This window comes from Echinops telfairi, unplaced genomic scaffold, assembly GCF_000313985.2.
Source record: "Echinops telfairi isolate 266 unplaced genomic scaffold, ASM31398v2 ScPeMD7_7407;HRSCAF=8445, whole genome shotgun sequence".
In the NCBI taxonomy this organism is placed as follows: domain Eukaryota; kingdom Metazoa; phylum Chordata; class Mammalia; order Afrosoricida; family Tenrecidae; genus Echinops; species Echinops telfairi.
The window spans coordinates 6382774-6404047 of NW_022111307.1; the positions used below are offsets into that span (position 1 = coordinate 6382774).

General features: G+C 47.1%; 1 protein-coding gene across 1 annotated transcript; it reads right to left on the reverse strand.

The window, feature by feature from the left end:
- Positions 1 to 2388: 2388 nt before the first annotated feature.
- Positions 2389 to 19741, reverse strand: LOC101643344 (nmrA-like family domain-containing protein 1). The gene is made up of 5 exons (XM_004713469.2): positions 19590 to 19741; positions 9701 to 9939; positions 8888 to 9137; positions 7848 to 8038; positions 2389 to 2882 (listed from the first exon to the last, which is right to left on the reverse strand). The coding sequence occupies exons 1-5, from the start codon at positions 19627 to 19629 to the stop codon at positions 2703 to 2705; spliced, it is 900 nt and encodes a 299-aa protein (XP_004713526.1). The 5' UTR covers positions 19630 to 19741; the 3' UTR covers positions 2389 to 2702.
- Positions 19742 to 21274: the final 1533 nt, after the last annotated feature.

Here is a 21274-nt window from a genome sequence, read left to right on the forward strand (position 1 = left end):
TCTAAAAGACGGAGTAGAACTGCTGCTGTGAGTTTCTGAAACTATAACTATAAACTATAACCGGGAATAGAAAGCCTGGTCTTTCTCCCACAGAGCAGCTGGGGGTTCTGAACTGCTGACCTTGCAGTTAGCAGCCCAATGCATAACCAGTGTACCACCAGGGTTCTGGCTTAAAGTAAGCAACTGTCTAAGAGCGGAGTCAGCTACATGGAAGGAGCATACCAATCTGTATGAGCCAAGGATTATACATAATAAAATCCAGTATCAGGGGAAGGAATGTATTAGAGCTTAAATTCTAACCACTTGGTTTACAAAAGGTTATAGATGGAAGCGAAAGCCAACATTCCATTTGCCGAGTCCCTGCTTGGTTTAAAAGCCCGTTGAAACCTCAGGCCATTGTTTTAGTCTGGGTACTTTAGAGAAACAAATCCACAACAACTCATGTATAAGAGAGAGCTGTATATAAGAGTTAAATGTGCATCAAGAAAACATCCCAACCTAGTGCTGCCCAAGACCACAAGTCCAACATTAATCCATTCACCCATATGCCCAACACCAATCCACAGAGTCCTCCTCCATCTCACAATACAGACGTAATGATGCCGACTGCAGGAGGAAAGCCGAGTCAGTGAACATGTAAGCATCTCAGCGCTGACAGGGGTCTCCACACGGCTGCTCCAGCACCCAGGGCTGCATGTGGCTTCTCCTTGGGGATGTCTTGCAGGAAGTCAATCTTGCAAGCTAATGCAGGGAACTGCTAAGTTAGCTGTACCCTGGTGTGACCATCACAAAGCAAGAGACCCGAGACTCACTGAGCCGTTTATCCCTCAGCCCTTCAATTAATCCCACAATGTGCTTATTGGCCAGGTAGGCACAATAAACTAACAAACTCAGCCATTGTCCAGAGATGTGAAAAGTCTTACCCTCAGACAGAATGCACTGGAAAGTGGATTCCTGCACATATAGTTAGGTTAAAAATTTAATATATTATCATTTGTTCTCCCTCTTAACTTGCTTTATTTTTTTAATTCTAGTTTCTTTGGTCTTCTGCTTTCTCTGAAATTTACATTTGTTTTGTGTTTTATTTTGTTGTCACTGTTGGACTTGGGGGTATGATTTTCTTGACTTGAAATCCAGGATGTAGGAATCTAGAGATACAGTCACTAGATTAATGCTAATCTGTTAGCATTATGACTGGGAGAGTAGGGAGGTAAGGGGAAGCTAATAACATAGGGTATAGAAATGAAGAAAATGTTCTAAAATTGATTGTGGTGGTGATTGCACAATGCTTTTAAATACATTTAAACCACTGAATTGTGTGGTATGTCAATACAACTGTTTTAAAATTTTTAGTGAAAAGAATGATCCTCAAATATACTTTGTGATCTCACCACTAGAATTAGAATTTGTCTGCAAAAACTTCAACATCATTCATACTTAAAAGAAAAGAAAGGCTGGTGTTACTATCGCCAAGGCTTTCTCTCCTTTGAATACCATCCTGGGCCAGAGTCTCCTCTTACACACAAAGCGCAGCCTCCACCCGCTTGCTCAGCCACTCCACACACAACACACTGCCTGCTGCGGCCGTGGGCTGCTTGCTCTTCTCCAAGCAGGCACCCTCTCACTGCTGAAGCATCTGTTGCTAATCTTACCATTTCCCTACCTTTACACATATTTCATTTCCCTTTGCTTATGATCAGTTAGAAGCCCTGGTGGCATAGTGGTTATGAGCTGGGCTGAGATCTACAAGGTCAGCAGTTTGAAACCACCAGGCCCTCTGAGGACTTCTACGCCATAAAGTGTTACAGCTTCAGAAACACAGAGGCAGCTTTACCCTGTCCTACATGGTCCGTGGGCTGACATGGACTCGATGGCAGTGAGTTTGCTCCTGGTTTTTGTATGATCAGTTAACTTTATGGTCAATTAACTCTACTCGCTCATTGAGGCAATCAAGACTATTAATCATCTACTCTGCACCCAGGTGTTGGGAGAAAGTCACTCACAGTCAGGAAGAAGACCAGGACAAGAGACCATCACACTGTGGTACTGAAAAGGCTGAGCAAGAGATTTACCCATGGTGCTTCACCTTCCGTTTGCACTTCCCTGTGCTAGCCACAGCTTCTTGACCTCCACCCACAGCGGAGCCTGCAGGTTCACTTGTGGCAAAAAGACCAGATGGCCCTTCTGGTCCTACTGTGGCACAAACCCAGCCATGGACTGAAAAGGAGCTGGGGGGCCTTGGCGGGCAGACCACTCTGGTACAAAAACACACAGAGACACAGGGACAGCGTGCCCCAAGTGTGCCAGGGCTACAAGACAGTTTGTGGAACCGATGACTGAAAAACAGATAATGAATGAATGACTCGTGAATACATGACGAATGGGGTGGTAAGTCGATAGATGATTTAATGACTGAGTCAGAAAACAGATGCCCACCCCTTTCAGCAAATGTGATTACAGAATTCCCGACTCCCATGCTTGTTCACGAAACATCATCTTCCACCTACATTTCTCTACGCATAGTTTTGTTCTGGGGAAATCAAAATGATTTAGCGGCCGGTGGAGACGTTTGCCGCGCACTTGTGTGAACGAAATTACTTGGTGAAATCACAAACGCAGCACACATCCTTCTGAAGAAAGAGCGGAAGGAGCCTTGCTTGTGCTGGAAAGAGGAACCGAACCAGAGACCCCGGTGACTTTCTTCACATGCCTTTCAAGGCTCCTCGGTTCTCTGACATAAATTGGCTGAAGCTTTTGACGGCCTGGTTCAGTCGGCGGGTGAGCTTGACATCGCGGTCCGGTTTCATTTGATAGAAGCGACACATGTTGGCCATCTCCTCTGCCGCGGGGAAGTCCAGCTTCTCGTACGCTTCTGGGGTGATCTTTTAAGAACAAGAACACATTCAGGAAATGGAAGAGCCCGCATGGTAAATGAATTGACAAGAAACCATTCACCTGAAGGCTGGATGACAGGGGTCCAAAATTCTTTAACCTGATTCTGAAATCCAAGACACTCTCCGGGTTTTCTCTTGTTTCAGAAGTCTAACTTTTCTGAACTAATTTGGAAACAAGGCCGGATCTGGGACAAGGCTACTTGTAGCCTTCATCCCATTTAGTAGATATATTCATAGCCTTTGCGACAAAGAATATCCATGTGTTTTATTACAGGTTCCTGCCCTGGGCCCTGTGCTGATGTTACATAACCTCTGCAGATCACAGCCTGCCTAAAAGCTGAGGGATTCTGTAATTCAAGCAGCCTCAGACTGCAAGGATTTTAGACAGGTATTCTAGATCTATGAGGAAGCTTCAAGAGTCTGGGGAAATGGAATTAAAAGATAATGAAAAAAATTTTAATGAATTTTTTGAGCTCCTTCATACACCACCCCTCTGTGGTGATTTCATGTGCATCTCCTCAGGGAATTCTCCCAACAGCACCCTGAGATACTCCCCTCTCCCAGGCCCTAGATAAAGCCCCTCAGCCCCCACTCCAGCACTGGGTCTCCCAGGCTTCCTCCTCCTTGCTTAAAATGGACATTTTGCCTGTAACCATTCCAGACCCTGAGCACCCAGAGATACAGCCTGTCACATGTCTACGGGGCCACCACCTGTCTTCCAGCACAAAATCTACCCCGTGAGTCCCTTCGTCTACTAACTAGATCAGTAGTTGCCTCTAGTGGATTAGGTCATATCTTACTATCTGATCCAGCGTAATCTGTCCTTAGGTTCCGGAGATAACCTTGACCTCGGAAACCACTTGGACTTAGAAAAATGCCATAGACACAAACAACTTCTGTGACACAAGGATTGCCACATTGCCATTTGTGAGCATGGAAATTCAAGAACAACTTACATGTCCAACAATGGGGGAATCATTTTTTTAACATTGTGGCATGCCCATTTTTTTAAGAACATCATCTAGCTATTAAAATAGATGTCTTTGAAGGGTTTTTACACTAGGAAAATACATACAAAAAGTTGAAAAGCTAGATAAAAATGCTGCCAAAAGTAGGTTATTTTCATTTTATTATGAATATATATATTACTATGTGTATAGGAGCCACGGTGTAGTTCTGCAGTGGGCTACTGACCAAAAGGTCAGCAGTTCTAAAGCACCAGGCAATCGGAGGGAGAAAGACGAGGCATCCCGCTCCCCTCCACTTGCAGCCTCGGGAACTCACAGGGGCAGTTCTGCCTTGTTGCAGGTTCCGGCTGGGGGCCGAATCCACTCAGTGGCAGTGAGCCGGTTTGGTTGGGGATTGTGAATGCAACTACTGGGAAAGGGACCACGTCTTAACAGCAGCTATCTTTGGGAGGTTAAACTACTTGTGATTTTTATTTTCTCTTTGTATGAGTTTCTCTGTTTTCCTACAATAACCATTTATTTGTGAAATTAAAAAGAAGACGTATCAGATGAGTTTCCAATTAAAAGGGGCTGGTGGAAAATGGAGATGATTTTTTAATGCCTCCTTGAGTCATTCTTTCATCCTGTAATTTTTAGGAAATGACAAATACAAGGAGGCTTCCGAAAAGTAGTGGAAAAAATGGAATTAAAATGTAATAGAATTTCTCCACAAATGTGTGACGCTGCCCCCCTCTCACCCCCAGATCCCCCAATCAAATAAGTCATTCTTTCCTACAGATTGCTGAGGCTGGAGAGGAATATTGAGAGTACCATGGCCTGTTAAAAGGACAACCGATCGGTCTTGGAAGATGTGTGACCAGAGTGCTCCTTAGAGGCAAGGATGGTGAGACTTGGTCTCACACACTTTGGACGTGTTGTCCGGAGGGACCAGTCCCTGGGGAAGTAAAGTAGAAGGGCAGCAAAAAAAAGAGCAAGTCCCTTAAGGAGATGGACGGACTCCGTGGCTGCAGCAATGAGCTCAGGCATGGGAATACTTGTGAGGATGGCACAGGACGCAGCAGGGCTTCCTTCTGTTGTGCAAGAGGTTGCTCTGGGTCAAACGGACTCCATGGCACCTCATAGCAACAACCTAACACAGATTTCTGAAGGAAAGAGATTTGTCTAGTTGTCTCACTTTTTGAGAGAGCCATGTTCCTCCGGAGGTTAGACATAACCCTTTCAGCCACACCAGAGTTCTTCCTGGCCAGCGTTTGCTCTGAGCCATCCCCTCCCTGAATCAGTTAGGCAAACCGCTTCCTAGCCAGAGTAGGACTAGTCAGCCTATGGGCGCCGGGGCGCCACCGTGTGGCCAGATGTATCCTTTCTCAAACCAAAAATCATACACTGTGGCGGGGGAGTATGTGACTTGGCCTGTGTCAGAGGGGAACTGTGTTTCTCAGGATTTTCAAGGTCTGGTTTTTTTCAGAAGTAGATTACCAGGCTTTTCTTCCGAGGTACTGCTGGGTGAACTTGAACCTCCAACCTTTCAGTTAGCAGCTGAGCCCATTAACCAGTGGCCTCACCCAGGGGCCCCTGCCTGAGAATTTCCCCAATCTAGATCTGTGGGTGGTGTTCAAATCAGACTAGTTACTAAGAATAGTACACACAGCATTTTCTAGGACCTCCAGCCTCTAATGTCCTAGAAGTTATGGGGTCAGAACCGTTTTAGCTGCACAATAAAGCAACTTTATCTCCCAGTGGTACATGGCTAAGAGATGCTTGCAAGGTCAGGAGGAGCCCTGGTACCAAAGTGGGTTATGAGTCTGGCTGCTGACCGCCATGGGAAAGCACCCACCGCTCTGCGCTCTGCAGGAGAAAGATGAGGCTGTCTACTGTGTAATGAGTTAGTCTCGTGTTGCATAAAGAGTTAGTCTTGGCAACATGGGTGCATATGCAAATGCAGTGAAGAAAGCTGATGGTGCCCAGCTATCAAAAGATATAGCGTCTGGAGTCTTAAAGGCTTGAAATAAACAAGCGGCCATCTAGCTGAGAAGCAACAAAGCCCACATGGAAGAAGCACACCAGCCTGTGTGATCATGAGGTGCCAATAGGATCAGGTATTAGGCATCAAAGAACAAAAAATCATATCATTGTGAATGAGGAGGAGTGTGGGGTGGGGACCCAGAGCCCAACTGTAGGTAACTGGACATCCCCTTACAGAAGGGTCTCAGGGAGGAGACCAGCCAGTCAAGGTGCAGTATAGCACCATTGAAACATACAACTTTCTTCTAGTTCTTTAATGTTTCCTCCCCTACCACACTATCATGATCCCAATTCTACCTTACAAATCCAGCTAGACCAGAGTATGTGCAATGGTACAGATAAGAACTGGAAACACAGGGAATCCAGGACCGATAAACCCCTCAGGACCAATAATGAGAGTAGTGATACCAGGAGAGAAGGAGAAGGTGGGGGAGAAAGGGAGAACCGATCACAATGATCTACATACAACCTCCTCCCTGGGGGACGGACAACAGAAAAGTGGGTGAAGCAGTCAGCGTAAGACATGAAAAATAATAATTTATAAATTATCAAGGGTTCTCAAGGGAGGGAGGGTGGGGAGGGGGAAAAATGAGGAGCTGATATCAAGGGCTCAAGTAGAAAGAAAATGTTTTGAGAATGATGATGGCAACAAATGTACAAATGTCCTTGACACAATGGATGGATGGATGGATTGTGATAAGAGTTGTAGGAGCCCCCAATAAAATGATTTCATGGGGGCAAAAAAAAAGAGTTAGTCTTGGAAACCCAGGAGGATATGGCACGGGCCCTGGGAGCCACTTGAACCCCGGCGGGGTGTGGGGAGGGGGGCACCACTGAGAAGTTTGATTAGCCATGGCAGTTTCCACAGCCCTCTGTGAGAGACCACTCAGCACGTTCAAGCCAATGCTTTCGTATTTGAGAATCGTCGTGGGTCAAGACAGACTGTGTGATCTTGCTTGGTGGGGCGTAGAAAGAGAAGAAACCACCCCGCCCCCTGAAAAAACAAACCTACTCCCATCGAGTCCATGCTGACTCATGGCGACCCTATCGGACTGGGTGGAACTGCCCTGGTGGGTCTCCGAGGCTGCCAGTCTTTACTGGCACAGAGAGCTTCCTCTATCCCTCAGAGCTGGCTGGTGGTTTCAAACTGCTGGCCTTGCACTTAGCAGCCCCACTCATCACCACTGCTCCACCAGGGCTCCTAGAAAGAAAAGGAACCAGAGAGGAGGGGATGGATTTGAGCACGCCCTGGGCCTTTTCATGAGTGAGAGCAAGGAAGAGCCACTTGTAGTTGTCATGTCATCTGTCATAACATGTTAGGCAAAAGATGAAGAAGCTTGACTTGTATTTTTGAATTGATATTATGGCAAAGTGATCTCAGAAAATGGGCGTCAAATGTTGGATGGGGCAAAATGTGAGTGTTTGCCAGGGATGTGATTTCCCACTGAGAGCTCTCTAGTGCTCAGCAATGAGTGCTTAGATAAGTTGCTGATCTGTGGCTGTGTGCTGACCGTCACTTCCGACACAGTGATGCCACAGGATGGAGTGGAACTGACCCACAGAGTTCCCAAGGCCATGATCTTTATGCAAGCAGACTGTGACCTCGCTCTTCCGTGGAGCAGCTAGTGGGTCCGAACCACCAACCTTTGGGTTGGCAGCTAAGTGCTTCCCTAGTGCACCACCAGCACGCCTCAGAGCTGGTGTGGTGGATCTGAAAAAGTACCACTCTGTTCCTTCTCCCCAGCAGTCATTTTCCTCTAAAAGCTCGAGAGAAAGTCAGAAGGGTGGAATTCAGATGGCACCAACAGACTGGCAGGGGGGGGCGGGGGTGGTGGTGGAACTGGAACCCTCTTCCATTTCTTCTGACTGCCCAAGTTCACGGGCCATTTACCAGAGTTGGTGCTTGGGCGAGATTAACCAACACGGCCTCTTGTGGTCCCATTTGCATCTCAAAAGAACTCACCTTGGCATCTCGGACTTCTTTGCCCAGGAACTTGGAGAAAACATCGGCGTACTGCTGGACGGTGAGAGCTTCTGCACTGAGACCCACAGCCTTGCCGACGAATTCCTTGGGAGAGTTAAAGATGCTGGAGACGATGGGTCCGATGTCATCGACCGAGATGCCATCCATTGGGACATCCCCCATGGGCAGGGCTAGTTAAAAGTGATGAGAAGCGTCCATTACAGGACATCCTCGGCTGGTCCCATCCCTCAAAGGAATCAACTGCTTAGAGACAAGCCGTGGGAGGCGTATCACTGGCGCGCATTTATCTAATCGTTTGGGGAGCTCGTACTGTGGCGCATTACTCACCATACGGTGTGATGTGTGGCAGATGCCTCAGCTCCAGCTCACACTACATTGCCACCGGTTGTGCCCCCCGATGACTCTTAATTGACACCGTGGTATACCTATCTCTCTAGAGGCTGCCTGTGACGATGGCCAGAGGAATGGCCTCATAAAAGCAGAGAAACAATGGCCGGTGGCAGCAGTATTGTAATTACCATGGAGTCCTGCTTTCTGGAACCTCCCTCAGACCTAGGACTGCAGACTCTCGGCAGAAGGGCTGGTGTCCTATCCCCCAGGGGGTCAGGGTCCCTCTGGAGCTCTGCCTCTGTCCAGGGGCCACTGGTCAGGAGAAGAAAGCCTTTCCTCCATGGCCACAAAAGGTGAGATGTGTCAAATGAGCTAGAAGGAGCCTTGGAAGTCACCTGGTCCACTTTTCAGATGAGACATGGAGGCCTGAGGTTACACTGCCAATGTAGTATAGGCATGGTGTGTGGCCTCAAAGGGGAAGCCTTGGTTGACAGTCCAAAATCCACTTCCCTGTCCTCTATAGTGGCAGGGCCCCCAGATGCCCAGGATAATTTGACATCCCTCTCTCGGCGCTTCACATGGAGCTCAGCACATAGCAGACACTCAACTAGTAAGTGCTTGGGAGGGGAAGAAAGGAGGAGAGCGAGGGCGGATGCCTGGTTCAGGTTGGCAGCCACCTGCCCACTTACCCAAGGTGTAGTAATCCCCGCCGGAGGCTTTCACTGGCTTCCACAGAGTCAGGAAGTTTTCGAAGTAAGCTGCCATTCGGACACTGGTCATGGGGACGCCAATGGACCAGAAATACTCCTCCACCTCGCCCTTCCCATCGAAGTGCGGGACCTCCAGCTGGCCACCAGTCAGCCGCTTGACGTTCTCCAGCCCGCTGTACACCACGTGCTGCAGGCCCTGGCGCTTGGCAGCGTCGGCCACCAGCTTTCCCTGGGGACCCAAGAATACACTTCTTACTGAAAAGCGCCCTCCACCCCTCTTTTTCTTGTTGTCCTCATCCCTGGGGAAGAAGAGGCTCTTCTAACATCACAATATATTAAGTTACATTCTGGGCGGCCATTGGTATCCATAACAGAGGCTCTACCTCCAAGAGGTGAAAGCCTTCCGCTTCCTCCTGCAGGGTCTTACAGACAGGGCTGGAGATGGGGTAGGGAACCAGCAGTGTAACATACCCAGTACCTTTCTCCTCTCCCCATTCCACTCTCAGAGTGACCTGAATGGGTGGGGTATCCTTGCTGCCACCCCGACATACCATCTACAAACAAACCTTGAGCACCAGAGAACCAACCAACTGAGTCCTTGCTCTCGAATATCCACATGGAAACTTGGGCAGGTGCTACCTCACCTTCGCTTCATAATAACACCTCTAACACGGACCTAGAGAACGTGGATTTCATAAAGTCCCCAGGGACGTTGAGGAGTGAAACTTCTATTTTCGCCCGGACTAAAGACCAAGCCCCCTTTCAGAGAAGAGAAAACGGTTAGGCTCCCACCTGACACACTTCCTTCTCTTTGCTGTTGTGGTCCCAGAAGTTGGTCACCACGAAGGCCCCGTAGGCACCTTTCAGAGCCGCCTCCACCGACGCCGCATCGTTCAAGTCCCCTTTCACCACCTCTGCCCCAAGGTCTCGCAGCACCTGGGCCTTCGGTCGGGTCACGTCTCTGGTCACTGCTCTCACAGCAAAACGTTTGCTCTCCAAAAGGCTCCTGGCCACTGAGCCACCCTGAGCTCCTGCAGGGGGAGGGCAAGAGGGTGTTTATTACGTTTACTCGGTCAGGGACTGTTAGAGTAACTAATCCAGGAGGAGCCGGCGGCTTGCCAAGAGTAGCTTTCAAGGAGGTCTCCTGAAGTCCCTTCAGGTGGATGGATGCAGAAAGCGCGGGGAGGGGCTGCAGGGGAGGGGTTCACCGCAGGCAGGAAGGATGCCAAGTGACCAGGGCTCCACATCCGGATTCCACAGGGGCAGCTCTTGGGGCTCTTCATAACGTCTATTTTCAGAAGAGGTTCCTCATCTGTGATTTTTAAAGTTAGGAAATTGATGTCAACTAAGTTCACGTGGAAGAAGTACCCCACCATCAGTCACTGAAGGATTGTAAATCATATCCAAAGTCGAAGAACAGATCAGTAGCAGAGCCTAAAGTGCGAGAATCCGGTTTGCAGACGGCTATGGATGACAGTGGGAGCCCAAGCTACATCTGTGGGATCCACGTAGGAAATAAGCCTCCGGTGATCTGTCTACCCATAATTGAAGGATGGGAGGAAAGTGGTTATAAACAGAGTTCATTTGAAGAAATGAGTATAGAAGATCAAAGGAATAAACCTGACTTGAACAGTTAAAAAAATAAAATAAAGTTGGGAAATTGACATGAGAAAATGTAAACTCTCTCCCTCCCACAGTGTTAGGGTTGTGTAGAATAGTTCCGGCTGCAATTCCGGCTCGGGAATCACTCAGAATACAGTCCTGTGAGAAAACGAAGGATGTGATTGCATTCAAAGTCATGCGTAGGGCCATGTCGTGTCTCAAATAGCCATTCTACAACGTCTTGCTAGCGGGCCTCCTGGATGAGTATGTGCTAAGGGCTATGTTGGGGCTACTAACACTTCAAGTCCTCCGTCCAACTGTCTGGGGACCTGACCTGGCTACTCATTTGCTCTTTCAGAACCACCTTGCTCTCCTCCATTCTCCTTAGTACCTTGGGAGACGACTTTTATGAGCTCCATCAATGGGCTCCCTTACACTCCAGTGCAGTTTGGCAAATGGAAGGCAGGGGTCCAGAACAGGCGAGCTGGGCTTCTCTACATTGTTACTTTATCCAGGTTTGGGTAATCACCTTTACGCTTTGTTCCTCTCTGCTGTGGCTTAACTCTTCCATCTTGTCCTCCTCTCTGCTCACTTGGATATAATTTCACCATAAAATGGTGATGCATGTTTCCCAGGGACGCCTGGTGATAGATACATCACTGATAAGCTCCCGGACGATCCACTAGCCAGTTAGCCCTGCCCTTGGGCACAGAGCTTCAACCAAAGGATCATGCCATGGGAGTAAACAGCAGCAACAGGCAGCAAAAGTTCACCAAATATTTGAGGAAAGCCTTTAAGTTGAAAGGCAAAAATTAAAACAAGCAAGCAAAATAAGGAAGCAATACAAGAAGAGAAAGGGGAAATTTTAAAATAATTAATATCCTCATTAAAAAAACTCGCTGCCATTGAGCTGGTTCCAATTCATAACGACCCTTGAGGACAAGGTCAACCTGCTCTGACACTGTAACTGTTTATAAGAATAGAAAGCCTTTCTCCCACAGAGCAGCTGGTGGGTTTGAACTGCTGACGTTACGGATCGCAGCCCAATATATAACCACTACATCATCAGGCTCCTTCAATATCCTCATAGATTAAAGAGGCTGCATTCAGAACATAGCTCTTCATAATGCGCCAAGAAATGGGGGATGGAGAGAGGGAGAAGGAGACGAAGCAGCTCTCACAAATGGAAGGTTTTGTAGCAGAATGGGAAAATACCAATAGAAATTTTTGAAGAAATCTTCTAAATAAATGGAAAATGGGTATGAGAAAATGATTAGATGATCCAGCCAGGAACGTTTCAAAATGAGAGAATGGGCAAAAGGGAGTTGGGACAGTTATCAAAGAAGATGCTTTCCCGGAGTGCAAGGAGATTGGTGGAGCTTCCACACTGATAGGTTCCACCGGATTCCCAGCAAAGCGAGGGAAGTTGCATATTATGCGCATCACTGAGAGTTCAGAGCCCTGGGAAGAGAGCATCTTACAAAGCTTTCGGGTGGGGGAAGTGGTCAATCTAAAGAAAGAAAATTAGCATCAGATCTCTTAATAACATTGGAAGTAATGGAGGAATGTCAACATCCTTTCAGAGGAAGATTTAATTTTCCTGTTATTTAGAATTCTAAACCTAGTCAAATGACCAGTAAATTCTAACCATCCTGAAGAATTGCCAGGCACCCAAGCTCTCAAAAAGTTAACTCCCATGAATTCTTTCTCTAGAAACTAGTGGAGCGAAAAGAACCAAACGCCAGAGAAAGACAGAGGATTGCCAGACTGGGGGGGAACGGGAGCCCTAAGAAGAAGCAACCAGTAAAAGGGATTGCGCCAGGAGGGTGGTCTTCCCAGAGGAAAAAGAGCCCATTGATTGGCGGTTTTGATCCTTGTCAGAGAAATGCACACACATACACACACACACACACACACACACACACACACACACATTCTTACTGGAGAGATTAGAGAAGTAATGAACACAAAGACAACTCACAACAACCACACATCACTGCCATCCAGTCAATGTCGACTCATCGCGACCCTGTAGGACAGGGTCCAATTGCCCCTGTGGGTTGCCAAGCCTGCTACTCTTTTTTAAGTTTTTTACTCTAACTCTTTACAGGATAGAAAGCCTTGCCTTTTCCCACAGAGTGGCTGGTGTTTCCGCCACCAGGGCTCCTTACAAAGACAGCTAAGAAAATGAAACGATTGAGAAACGATGTACAAATGCGCTTTACACAATTGATGTGTGTATGGATTGGGATAACAGTTGTATGAGCCCCTAATAAAATGTTAAAAAAAAAAAAAGACAAAAGACAAAAAAAAAAAAGAAAATGAAACGAAAGGCAATGATAAATTTCAGGGGGAAAAAAGCAATTATGTAAGGGAAGAAAAAGTGTGGCCAGTGCACTCAAGTGTGAATGGCAGTCCCGCAGCCCTACCAAGGGTCCATATCAGCCCACAACCGTGTGAAAAGCACAAATGGTTGTCAACTCCATGGGAGGCTAGGGAGGAAGGGAGTGCATGCTTGGGAGTGGGCTGTAGAAGAGCTAATGAAATAAATATATATACTGCTATACTAGGGTTATCACATCATTTAGAAGTATGGAGTCAGATACCAATAAAAAACAGAAAAGCTAAATGCAGAAATGAGTGAGACAAGGTTTGCTGGTTTTCTGAATAAGTCTTGTATGTCTCTAAGTTGTTTAAACTACATACATGCTTTTTTAAAAATCAATAGCTTTATGTGTGTGTGTTTGTATCAAAATAAATAACGTTTTAAAGTGTTGTCTGGTTATTTTAATTATTTCCTTACAACTCTCCTATTAAATCAGGCATTCCTTGAGGACAGAAACTGCTTCCTTATTATTCCTGCTTCCTAACCAATGTGCCTGGCACATTAACTAAAAGGTAACTCGCTGCCATCAAGCCAATACTAACTCATAGTGACCCTATAGCACCAGGTAGAACTGCCCCTGTGAGTTGGGAAACTCTGTTTATGAGAATAGAAAGCCCGATCTTTCTCCTGAGGAGCTCTTGGTGGTTTTGAGCTCCAGACCTTGTGGCTCCCAGCCAACTGCATTACCACAATACCACCATGAACACTTACTTGCCTGGCACACTTCAAGTTCTAACTACCTATTTGTGGGTTGGATGGATGGATGGATGGATGGATGGATGGATGGATGGATGGATGAGTGGATGGATGGGCAGATGGATGAATAAAAGAATGAACAGATGATTGAGTGGAAGGATTGAGGTCTCTATGTTTGGGGGCTCTCAGCTTTGCAGGCTAACCCGTCCTTCCTGGATCAAAGTGAGGTTGAAAAGCAAATGGCCTGAACTAACTAGCATGAAGAAAGAAAAATAGTAGTTGGATCTAAACCAACACTGATTCACCGAAGCTATCCCATTTTAATACTTAACCAAAAGTAGGGCCTGGAGAGGAATTCATCCACCTTGACCCTGCTCCTCAAAGGGAGCAGGACTCACCCATGACTCCAACTGCTTACAAAAGCAATCCCAAAGCACCCGTTCTGTTACGCAGTGGTCTCAGGCCCGACCTGCTTCTGGGCCTGCCCTCCTTAATCCACTTCTCTTCCAGGTGACTTCAGGCTGAAGGTAGGCATAGCACAGGTAAAGGTTAACGTGTATTCGGAGTGCTCAGTGCCAGCATGTTTATGTACAAATGCACGTGTCTTCCCTGGTGGGAAAGAAATCGATATGCCTTCCTTTGGCTGGAGGAGGCCTGGTGGCAGAGTGGTTATGCATTGGGTGACTAACTGCAAAGTCAGCAAGTGGAAGCCACAGGCCCTCCACGGGAGAAAGATGAGGTTTTCTAACCCCCTAAAGACTTACAGTCTCAGCAAGCTACAGGGGCTGTTCTACTCTGTCCTATAGGGTCACGGTGAGATGCAATCTGTTGATAGGAACTCTATTTTTGATACCAAATCTATTTTAGAACCAGAATGAGCTTGTCCTTTGGCGGGAGCTATCTGAGGTAGGGGCCCAGTGAGGGAAAGCAGCCTGCCAGGTTCTGCCAGTTCTCCCCTTGCTCAGCATCCCTGGCGTCACCACTGCCTCCAAGGAAGGACCTCTTGGCTCTTGCTTTTGCTCAGTTCCCAGGGTCTGGGAGTGTAGCAAGACTCTGCCTGGATGGAATGGTTCTTTACATCCCTCTTCGCCCAGATGCCATTGCCACTTTCGTTCTGACTAAATATTGGACATTGGAGCAGGCGTTTTTATACAAAATAATAATCTCTATTCCAATAATAATGTTTGAGATGTGATTATCAATGTATAAGTAGAAAGTTAAACTCAGCTAAAATAAGTAATTTCCCTAAGGTAACACAGACCTGAGCAGAAATAAGCAAACCAACTCTGTCTGATCTGGAAATCTATTTCTTCCCGTCTTAAGCAATTCTGCCTCTTACTAGTGCAGATCCTTGTACAATGTGTCCCCATCTGTACGTGGTGCTTTAACACCTACTTCCACCTGTGTGAGGGTGAGGGAGTGGGGGGGGGGGTGATATGTGTGAAGCAGTCAGCACATTGCCTGGTACCTTGCAGGAACTCTTACTATCCTACTTCACCCTGTAAGTTTGAGCAGAAACCTGTGCTAGGAACACCACAAGACCTAGACTTTGTAAGCCTGCACCAGGGTTCTGGAAGTTTCAGGCCTTGTAGGAGATCAACAAGAACTGTGGCCACTGCTCCTGGACTTAGCTGCTGCCAATATTGGCACAAGGTGTCCTTAAACTAAGTTGGACCGATAAACTACAGGATGTTTCAGTGCGGGAATTGTGCCCGGTCTGACCCACACACATACCGGGGCAAAGAATGAAGGGAACACAACAGAGCAGCAAGGGGAGCAAAGCAACAAAGGCCCCGAGGAATCCTGAAAATAGACTTCAAGGACAGGCCTTGACACCTCATGAGACTCAATCAGAACACTGCATAAGGCTCAGCAAACACACCTGGAAGTATTTATGGGCCCCTTTTCTCCTTCTTCTTCTTCTTGCTCATATCTATATAAGATAGGAAAGATAAATAATCCCAAGGAGAAAACAACGGGACCTATGGTTCCTAGGGGACATGGGATAGGGGGATGTCGGGGGAGAGAGGGGGGAGCCAACCAACCCAGGAACAAGGGAACAGCAAGAAATCTGAACTTGATGACGAGGAGGGCGTATAATGCCTGGTGGGGTTCAATCAAGGGCACTGTAGCCGAAAGGAACTTCTGAGAGCCTAATGAAGATCAAACATGATAGTGGGACAGGAAGAAAGTAAAAGGAAATAGATGACATGTATACAGGCATGTACATATGTAAATATATTAATATATAAGGATAGGGATATAGGCCTATGTACATATATGTATATGTTAAGTACCAAGGTTTCAGATAGACAATGGGCCTCTACTCAAGTCCTCCCTCAATGGAAAAACATTTTGTTCTAAGAACCTGGCATTCTGTGATACTCACCTTTCCAACACGATCGCTGAAGATAAAATGAATGCATAAGCAAATGTGTTCAATAAAGCTGATGATGCCTGGCTATCAAAAGATATAGTGTCTGGGGTCTTCAAGGCTTGAAGATAAACAAGCAGCCATCTAGCAGGGAAACAACAAAGCCCACCCACATGGAAGAAGCACACCAGCCTGTGTGATCCCGAGGCGTCGACAGAATCAGGTATCGGGCATCAGAAGACCCAGAACAATCATACTGATGCGAATGAGTAGGGTCAGAATAGAGACCCAAAGCCCATCTGTAGACAATTGGACATTCCCTCATGGAAGGACCACAAGGAAGGGACGAGTCAGCCAGGGTACAGTATAGCACTGACGAAACGCAACATTCCTCTAGTTCATCAATGCTTCTTCCCCACCACTATCATGACCCCAGTTCTACCTTACAAATCCAGCTAGCGGAGCATGTACACTGGTACAGATACAAGCTCTTGACACGCAGAATACAGAACAGGTAACAACCCCCACCCCCGCACCCCTGGAACAGTAATAGGAGTAGCAATACCATGAGGGTAGGGGGAAGATGGGGGTAGAAGGTGGAGAAAGGGGAAACTGATCACAAGGATCAATGTATTACACAGACACACAGACACCCCGAGGGGGACGAACAACAGGACATTGGTGAAGGGAGACAGCAGATGGCGTAAGATATGAAAACAATAATAATTTATAATTTATCAAGGGTTCACGAGGGTGGGAGGTGGAAGAGGGAGGAAAAAAAGAGGAGCTCAAGGGCTCCAAGGGTTCAAGTAGAAAGAAAATGTTTTGAGAATGATGGTGGCAACACACGTACAAGTGTGCTTGACACAATGGATGTATGGATTGTTATAAGAGCTGTAAGAGCCCCCAATAAGACTATTTATTTTTTTAAATGCATTCACAGCTACAAAAAAAACAGACTACATTTATAGCCATGGTTTTTAAATATGGTTTGTGTATCTTTTTATATTATAGGGAGCTTCAAAAGGTTCATGGAGTTAAAAAATAATGGAATTTTTCCACAAGCTTTCACAAGCCCCTTTGTATGTATGCAGGTATATATGTATTAATAGATATCTGTGCCTCATTGGTAATGTTTCCCACCCCCGAAGACAAATAAAGATGGGATTTATAATGATATTGATAATAAAAGACAATAGTAATGAAAACTGGGGGGTGGGGAGAATGATACAAGATGTCCAATTAAATTTAATGTCAAGTTAATAATGGATCATTTTTCAATACCAATTTGTTTCATGAGATATCTGGGACTCACACCAAATACCTTTTCACACCCACTCCTTGCTTATCAGCATGGTTAGGTTCCAAAGACCGGGTCATGAAGCAAAAACCAGCATTGTGTAAATGGAGGATGTCCCGATCGAGGCACAAAATGACAGGTGGCTGCGTCATTCCACAACTGCCGAGCCACTGAGAATCATGGCCCAGCCCACCCAGCTGACACAGAACCTGAGCCACTGCAGCCCGCGTTCCTCGGGGCTCCCACCTCACTTCTGTTACTGCCAGACTTGTCGTTCATGAGCAAAATAGTCAGCTAGTGCTTTTACTATTGTTGCACATGTGCGATGCCAGACAATGAAATCTTTGAGAAGTGAGGGGTAGGTGCATGGGATATACTGATACTAAAAAAAAAAAAAAATGTTGTTAATTACTAAATCTTGCAACTCTGCCTCAAACACCCCAGGGCACCCAGCCTGGGAGCAGCTCACCTTGCTGTGCTCCAGGGCTCCTGAACCAGTGCCAAGAGTTAAGCAGTAAGTTAGTCAGAGTCAGCCCTGCCCATTTAGCTAACTGAGAGTCAACATCTTCAATGCTGACTCATCTAACCTGGTTCCCTTGCACACCACTCCTGAGGATCTCTGTCCACCCTCCGAGCGCCCACAGGTTTAACTCTTGCCCAGATTGCCACGTCAGCGTTGAAGGTCCAATGAGACCTACCTGCAGCTCTTCTTCCTCCACCCTCAACCCTCTCCGTTTCAGTTAGCTGCATGTTGATTCTTCCACTTGCTCTCAGCAGAAATTTTTGGAAGTTTTAAAGTTATTCTTCATTCCTCTCTTCTTACCCTTGATATATATCCGGCGCACCCACAAGCCCTATCAGGTCCATCCTTGTAATATTCCCAGGGTCTGATCACTCCCATCTCATTGCTTTTATTCCTGATCTAACCCTGATTGAAGGCAGCAGCCTCCCCCCACTGTCCCTGCTTCAGCCTTCTCCTCCACAGTCTTCACCCAACAGAAGCACAGGATCTTTTTAGCACCAATGTCACTCAGCTCAAAATCGCTTACTGGCTTCTCATTTCTCTCAAGAAAATCAAATCCCTTAATGCCATATACAGGGAGCCCCCTACCTCACTACTGTTTTGTTTGTTTGTTTTTCTTCTGCTTACGATCAATAACATAGCTGCCCATCAGTTTTTACCACTTTATTTCACTGCCCTCCCTCCGGCAATCCTTGGCTCCTTTCAGACAAAAGCCCAGAATTTTCATTTTAGTGAGACAGATAGTAACAAAATAATAATAATGTTAGGTGGTGCCAGGGAAGAGGCCCTGGCAGCATAGTGGTGGCGAGTTGGATAAGTAATCGCAAGATTAGCAGCAGTTTGAAACCGCCAGGTAGCTCCTCCAGAGAAAGACGAGGCTTTCTACTCCCATCAAGGGTCCCAGTCTCAGAAACTCCCAGGGGCAGTTCTACCCTGTCCTGCAGGGTCCCGAGAAGTGGACATCGCCTGGGTGGCGGTGAGTGTTTGAGTGCCCTTGTGACTCTGGAGGTCTGCAACGGCCTCACAGGGCGGGTGGCCTTTGACTGGAGGGCTGGGTGAGAAGAAGGGCAAAGTGAAGGGGGCAACTGAGGAAGCATGGTTCTGAGGAAATGCAAAGAGGCCAGGATGGCTGGTGTAGAGCGAGCCAGCGAGGGTGACATGGGGGGAGGACCACGTGAGGCGGGTCTGGCTGTGGAAGCGCTATGAAACCTGTTTGGAGTTAGATGTGCAGCCACTGGACGAGTCCACACACAGGGTGACATGCTCTGACTTAGTTTCAAATGAATGGGTCACCCTTGACACTGAACGCTTTCGGGAGACGGCTCTGACTGCTGCAGCCCAGCTCGGTCCCAGGCAAGGCTGAAACGCCTCCGCGGGTGCCCTCGTGAGAAAGGTCGCTTGGGCACGTGCTTCTAACCCCCGACTCCCTTCTTGTCAGAATCGCTGGTGCATTGGGCAGGCACGTTGATCTATGCACCACAGAGACAGACACCCAGGTCCCTTGTGCTTAGCAGGAAGTGGGGGAGGAGCCTCCTGCACAGGACGGTTTGTGTTGAAATGAACTTGGCACCAAGTTGGCTGAGACGGAGAAAGGCAGAATGGGTCAGAGATGCCCCCCGTCCGGCTGGGATCATTTCTGACAAATCAACTCCACCCCTCACCCCCACCCCCCTGCTGCCTTTTACTCTATCCGAAGTTCGAGCAAAAGCACTCTTTTCTAGATTCCCTTCAGTGGCCTCTTTGTTCAGCCCCCGGATGCAGTGAAAGCAAGAACAAGCAGAAAGGAAAGACCTCCTTTACCTGTGGCTCCGAACACTGTGATCACTTTCTTGCTGGCCATGTTCCTGGAAGAGCCAAGGGAAGGGCGAGCAGAGAGCAAGTGCTTGTCTCCGGGCAGTGGCAGCCGCTGAACGGTGGTTTCTCCTTTCCAGCAAGAACTTGCCTCAGATCAGCAGCGGCAGCAGCTGGAGGGAGTTTCTCTCTTGCAGCAGGAATTCTAGGGCAAGTGTGTGCCCTGGAATCCCTTCTGATTTATAGCCGCTCTCCGTTGATCAGAACGTGGCTGATTGGTCGGTTGTGAGGCTTCAAATTGGCCACCACACCTTGTTCGCCCCTCCCTTCCAACGTTCCCATTGTGACCACTAGCTCCATTACTCACTCTGACACTGCACTTTTCTAAAGTAGGGTTCACTCACTCCCCTTTGGTTCCGCCGATATTTATCGGTGCCTGTCACTCGCTTAGGAGAACGACTTCTTTCTTCTCCCATGAAGAGTTACAGTCTCAGAACCCCACAAGGGCAGCTCTCCTCTACAGGACTGCCAGGAGGCAGCATTGACTCGGTGGCAATGAGCCTGGTTGGGTTTTATCACTCACTCCTTTGCTCAGCATCTGTGCATTGAATGCCTTTGGCATAGCAGGCATTGAACTAGAGCCTGGTAGTTTGGATCTTTTCAAGCAGATAAACTTGTAAGTAAAAGTTCAATGCAGAGGCATGGCAGCAGGAAGCTGGGGGGACCTGGGTCATGGAAGAGAGGATAAAATGCAAACTAGATCGTTAGGGAAGATTTTCCAGAGGAGTCCACATCAGAGCAGGCCTGAAGACCCCACGTGAATTACTCAGCGAGTGAGGTGGGAGGGTCAGAGGAGAGACCATGCCAGACAAGAGGAGTCACGTGCCATTCGGTACACATTTGTTTGCAATGACGCTGCAACAATGCTATGTGAATGTCAGAAAAAAGCCTGAAAGAAGACAAAGACCACCGCATGAAAGGCATTTGTACGCACTTCAAGGTGGGGGGGCGGGGGCTGGATTGAAAAATATAAGACTGAAAGCAGGGACATTCCTAAAGAGGCTAAAGAAATAATACAGATGAGAAATAATGAAGACTTGAAAAAACCCGAATAGATCTTGTACATCCACAGTTTGGAAGACTTAATATTGTTAAAATGTCAATACTAAGTAAAATAGTCTATACCTCCAATGCAATCCCAATGCAACTTACAACAGCCTTCCTGTCAGAAATGGAAAACTCGATTCTCAACTTTACCTAGAACAGAAAGAGGTCCTAATAGAATAGCCAACACACTCCTGCTAGACAAGAAGGAAGGAAGAGGATTCATACTTTCTGATTTTAAAACATTATATTTGGGGAGACAGCAACGTCCATTGGCATAACATAGCCCACAAGGACTGTGCCACATTCTAATTTGATGAGTGGCAATCAGGCGGGGTCTTAAAAGATTATGAGTGGCAATCTATGGAGCAATGCTTGCCCTTTCCCCATCGAAACAAAGAAATCTGAAGAGGAGCAGAAACAATGAGTCCAATAAACTAAAGGCCACGCAAACCTCAGCCTCGTTACCATGAAGTCAGAAGACCCAGATGGTCCTGGAAACCACTGCTGATCCCTCTGAAAGGGATCCCATTAGGAAGTCCTGGGTAGAATGGAAGAAAAGTGTGAATTAAGACCCAAAATCATCACTA

Bases quoted from the DNA above. Each gene is read 5' to 3' on its own strand.
- LOC101643344 (XM_004713469.2), bottom strand. From the start codon at position 19,629: ATGGCCAGCAAGAAAGTGATCACAGTGTTCGGAGCCACAG. The intron at 8,039-8,887 runs GTAAGTGGGCAG...ACTTTTAACTAG, and splicing joins CGGGGATTACTACACCTTGG to CCCTGCCCATGGGGGATGTC. The intron at 2,883-7,847 runs GTGAGTTCTTTT...TGTTCTTAAAAG, and splicing joins AAGAAGTCCGAGATGCCAAG to ATCACCCCAGAAGCGTACGA.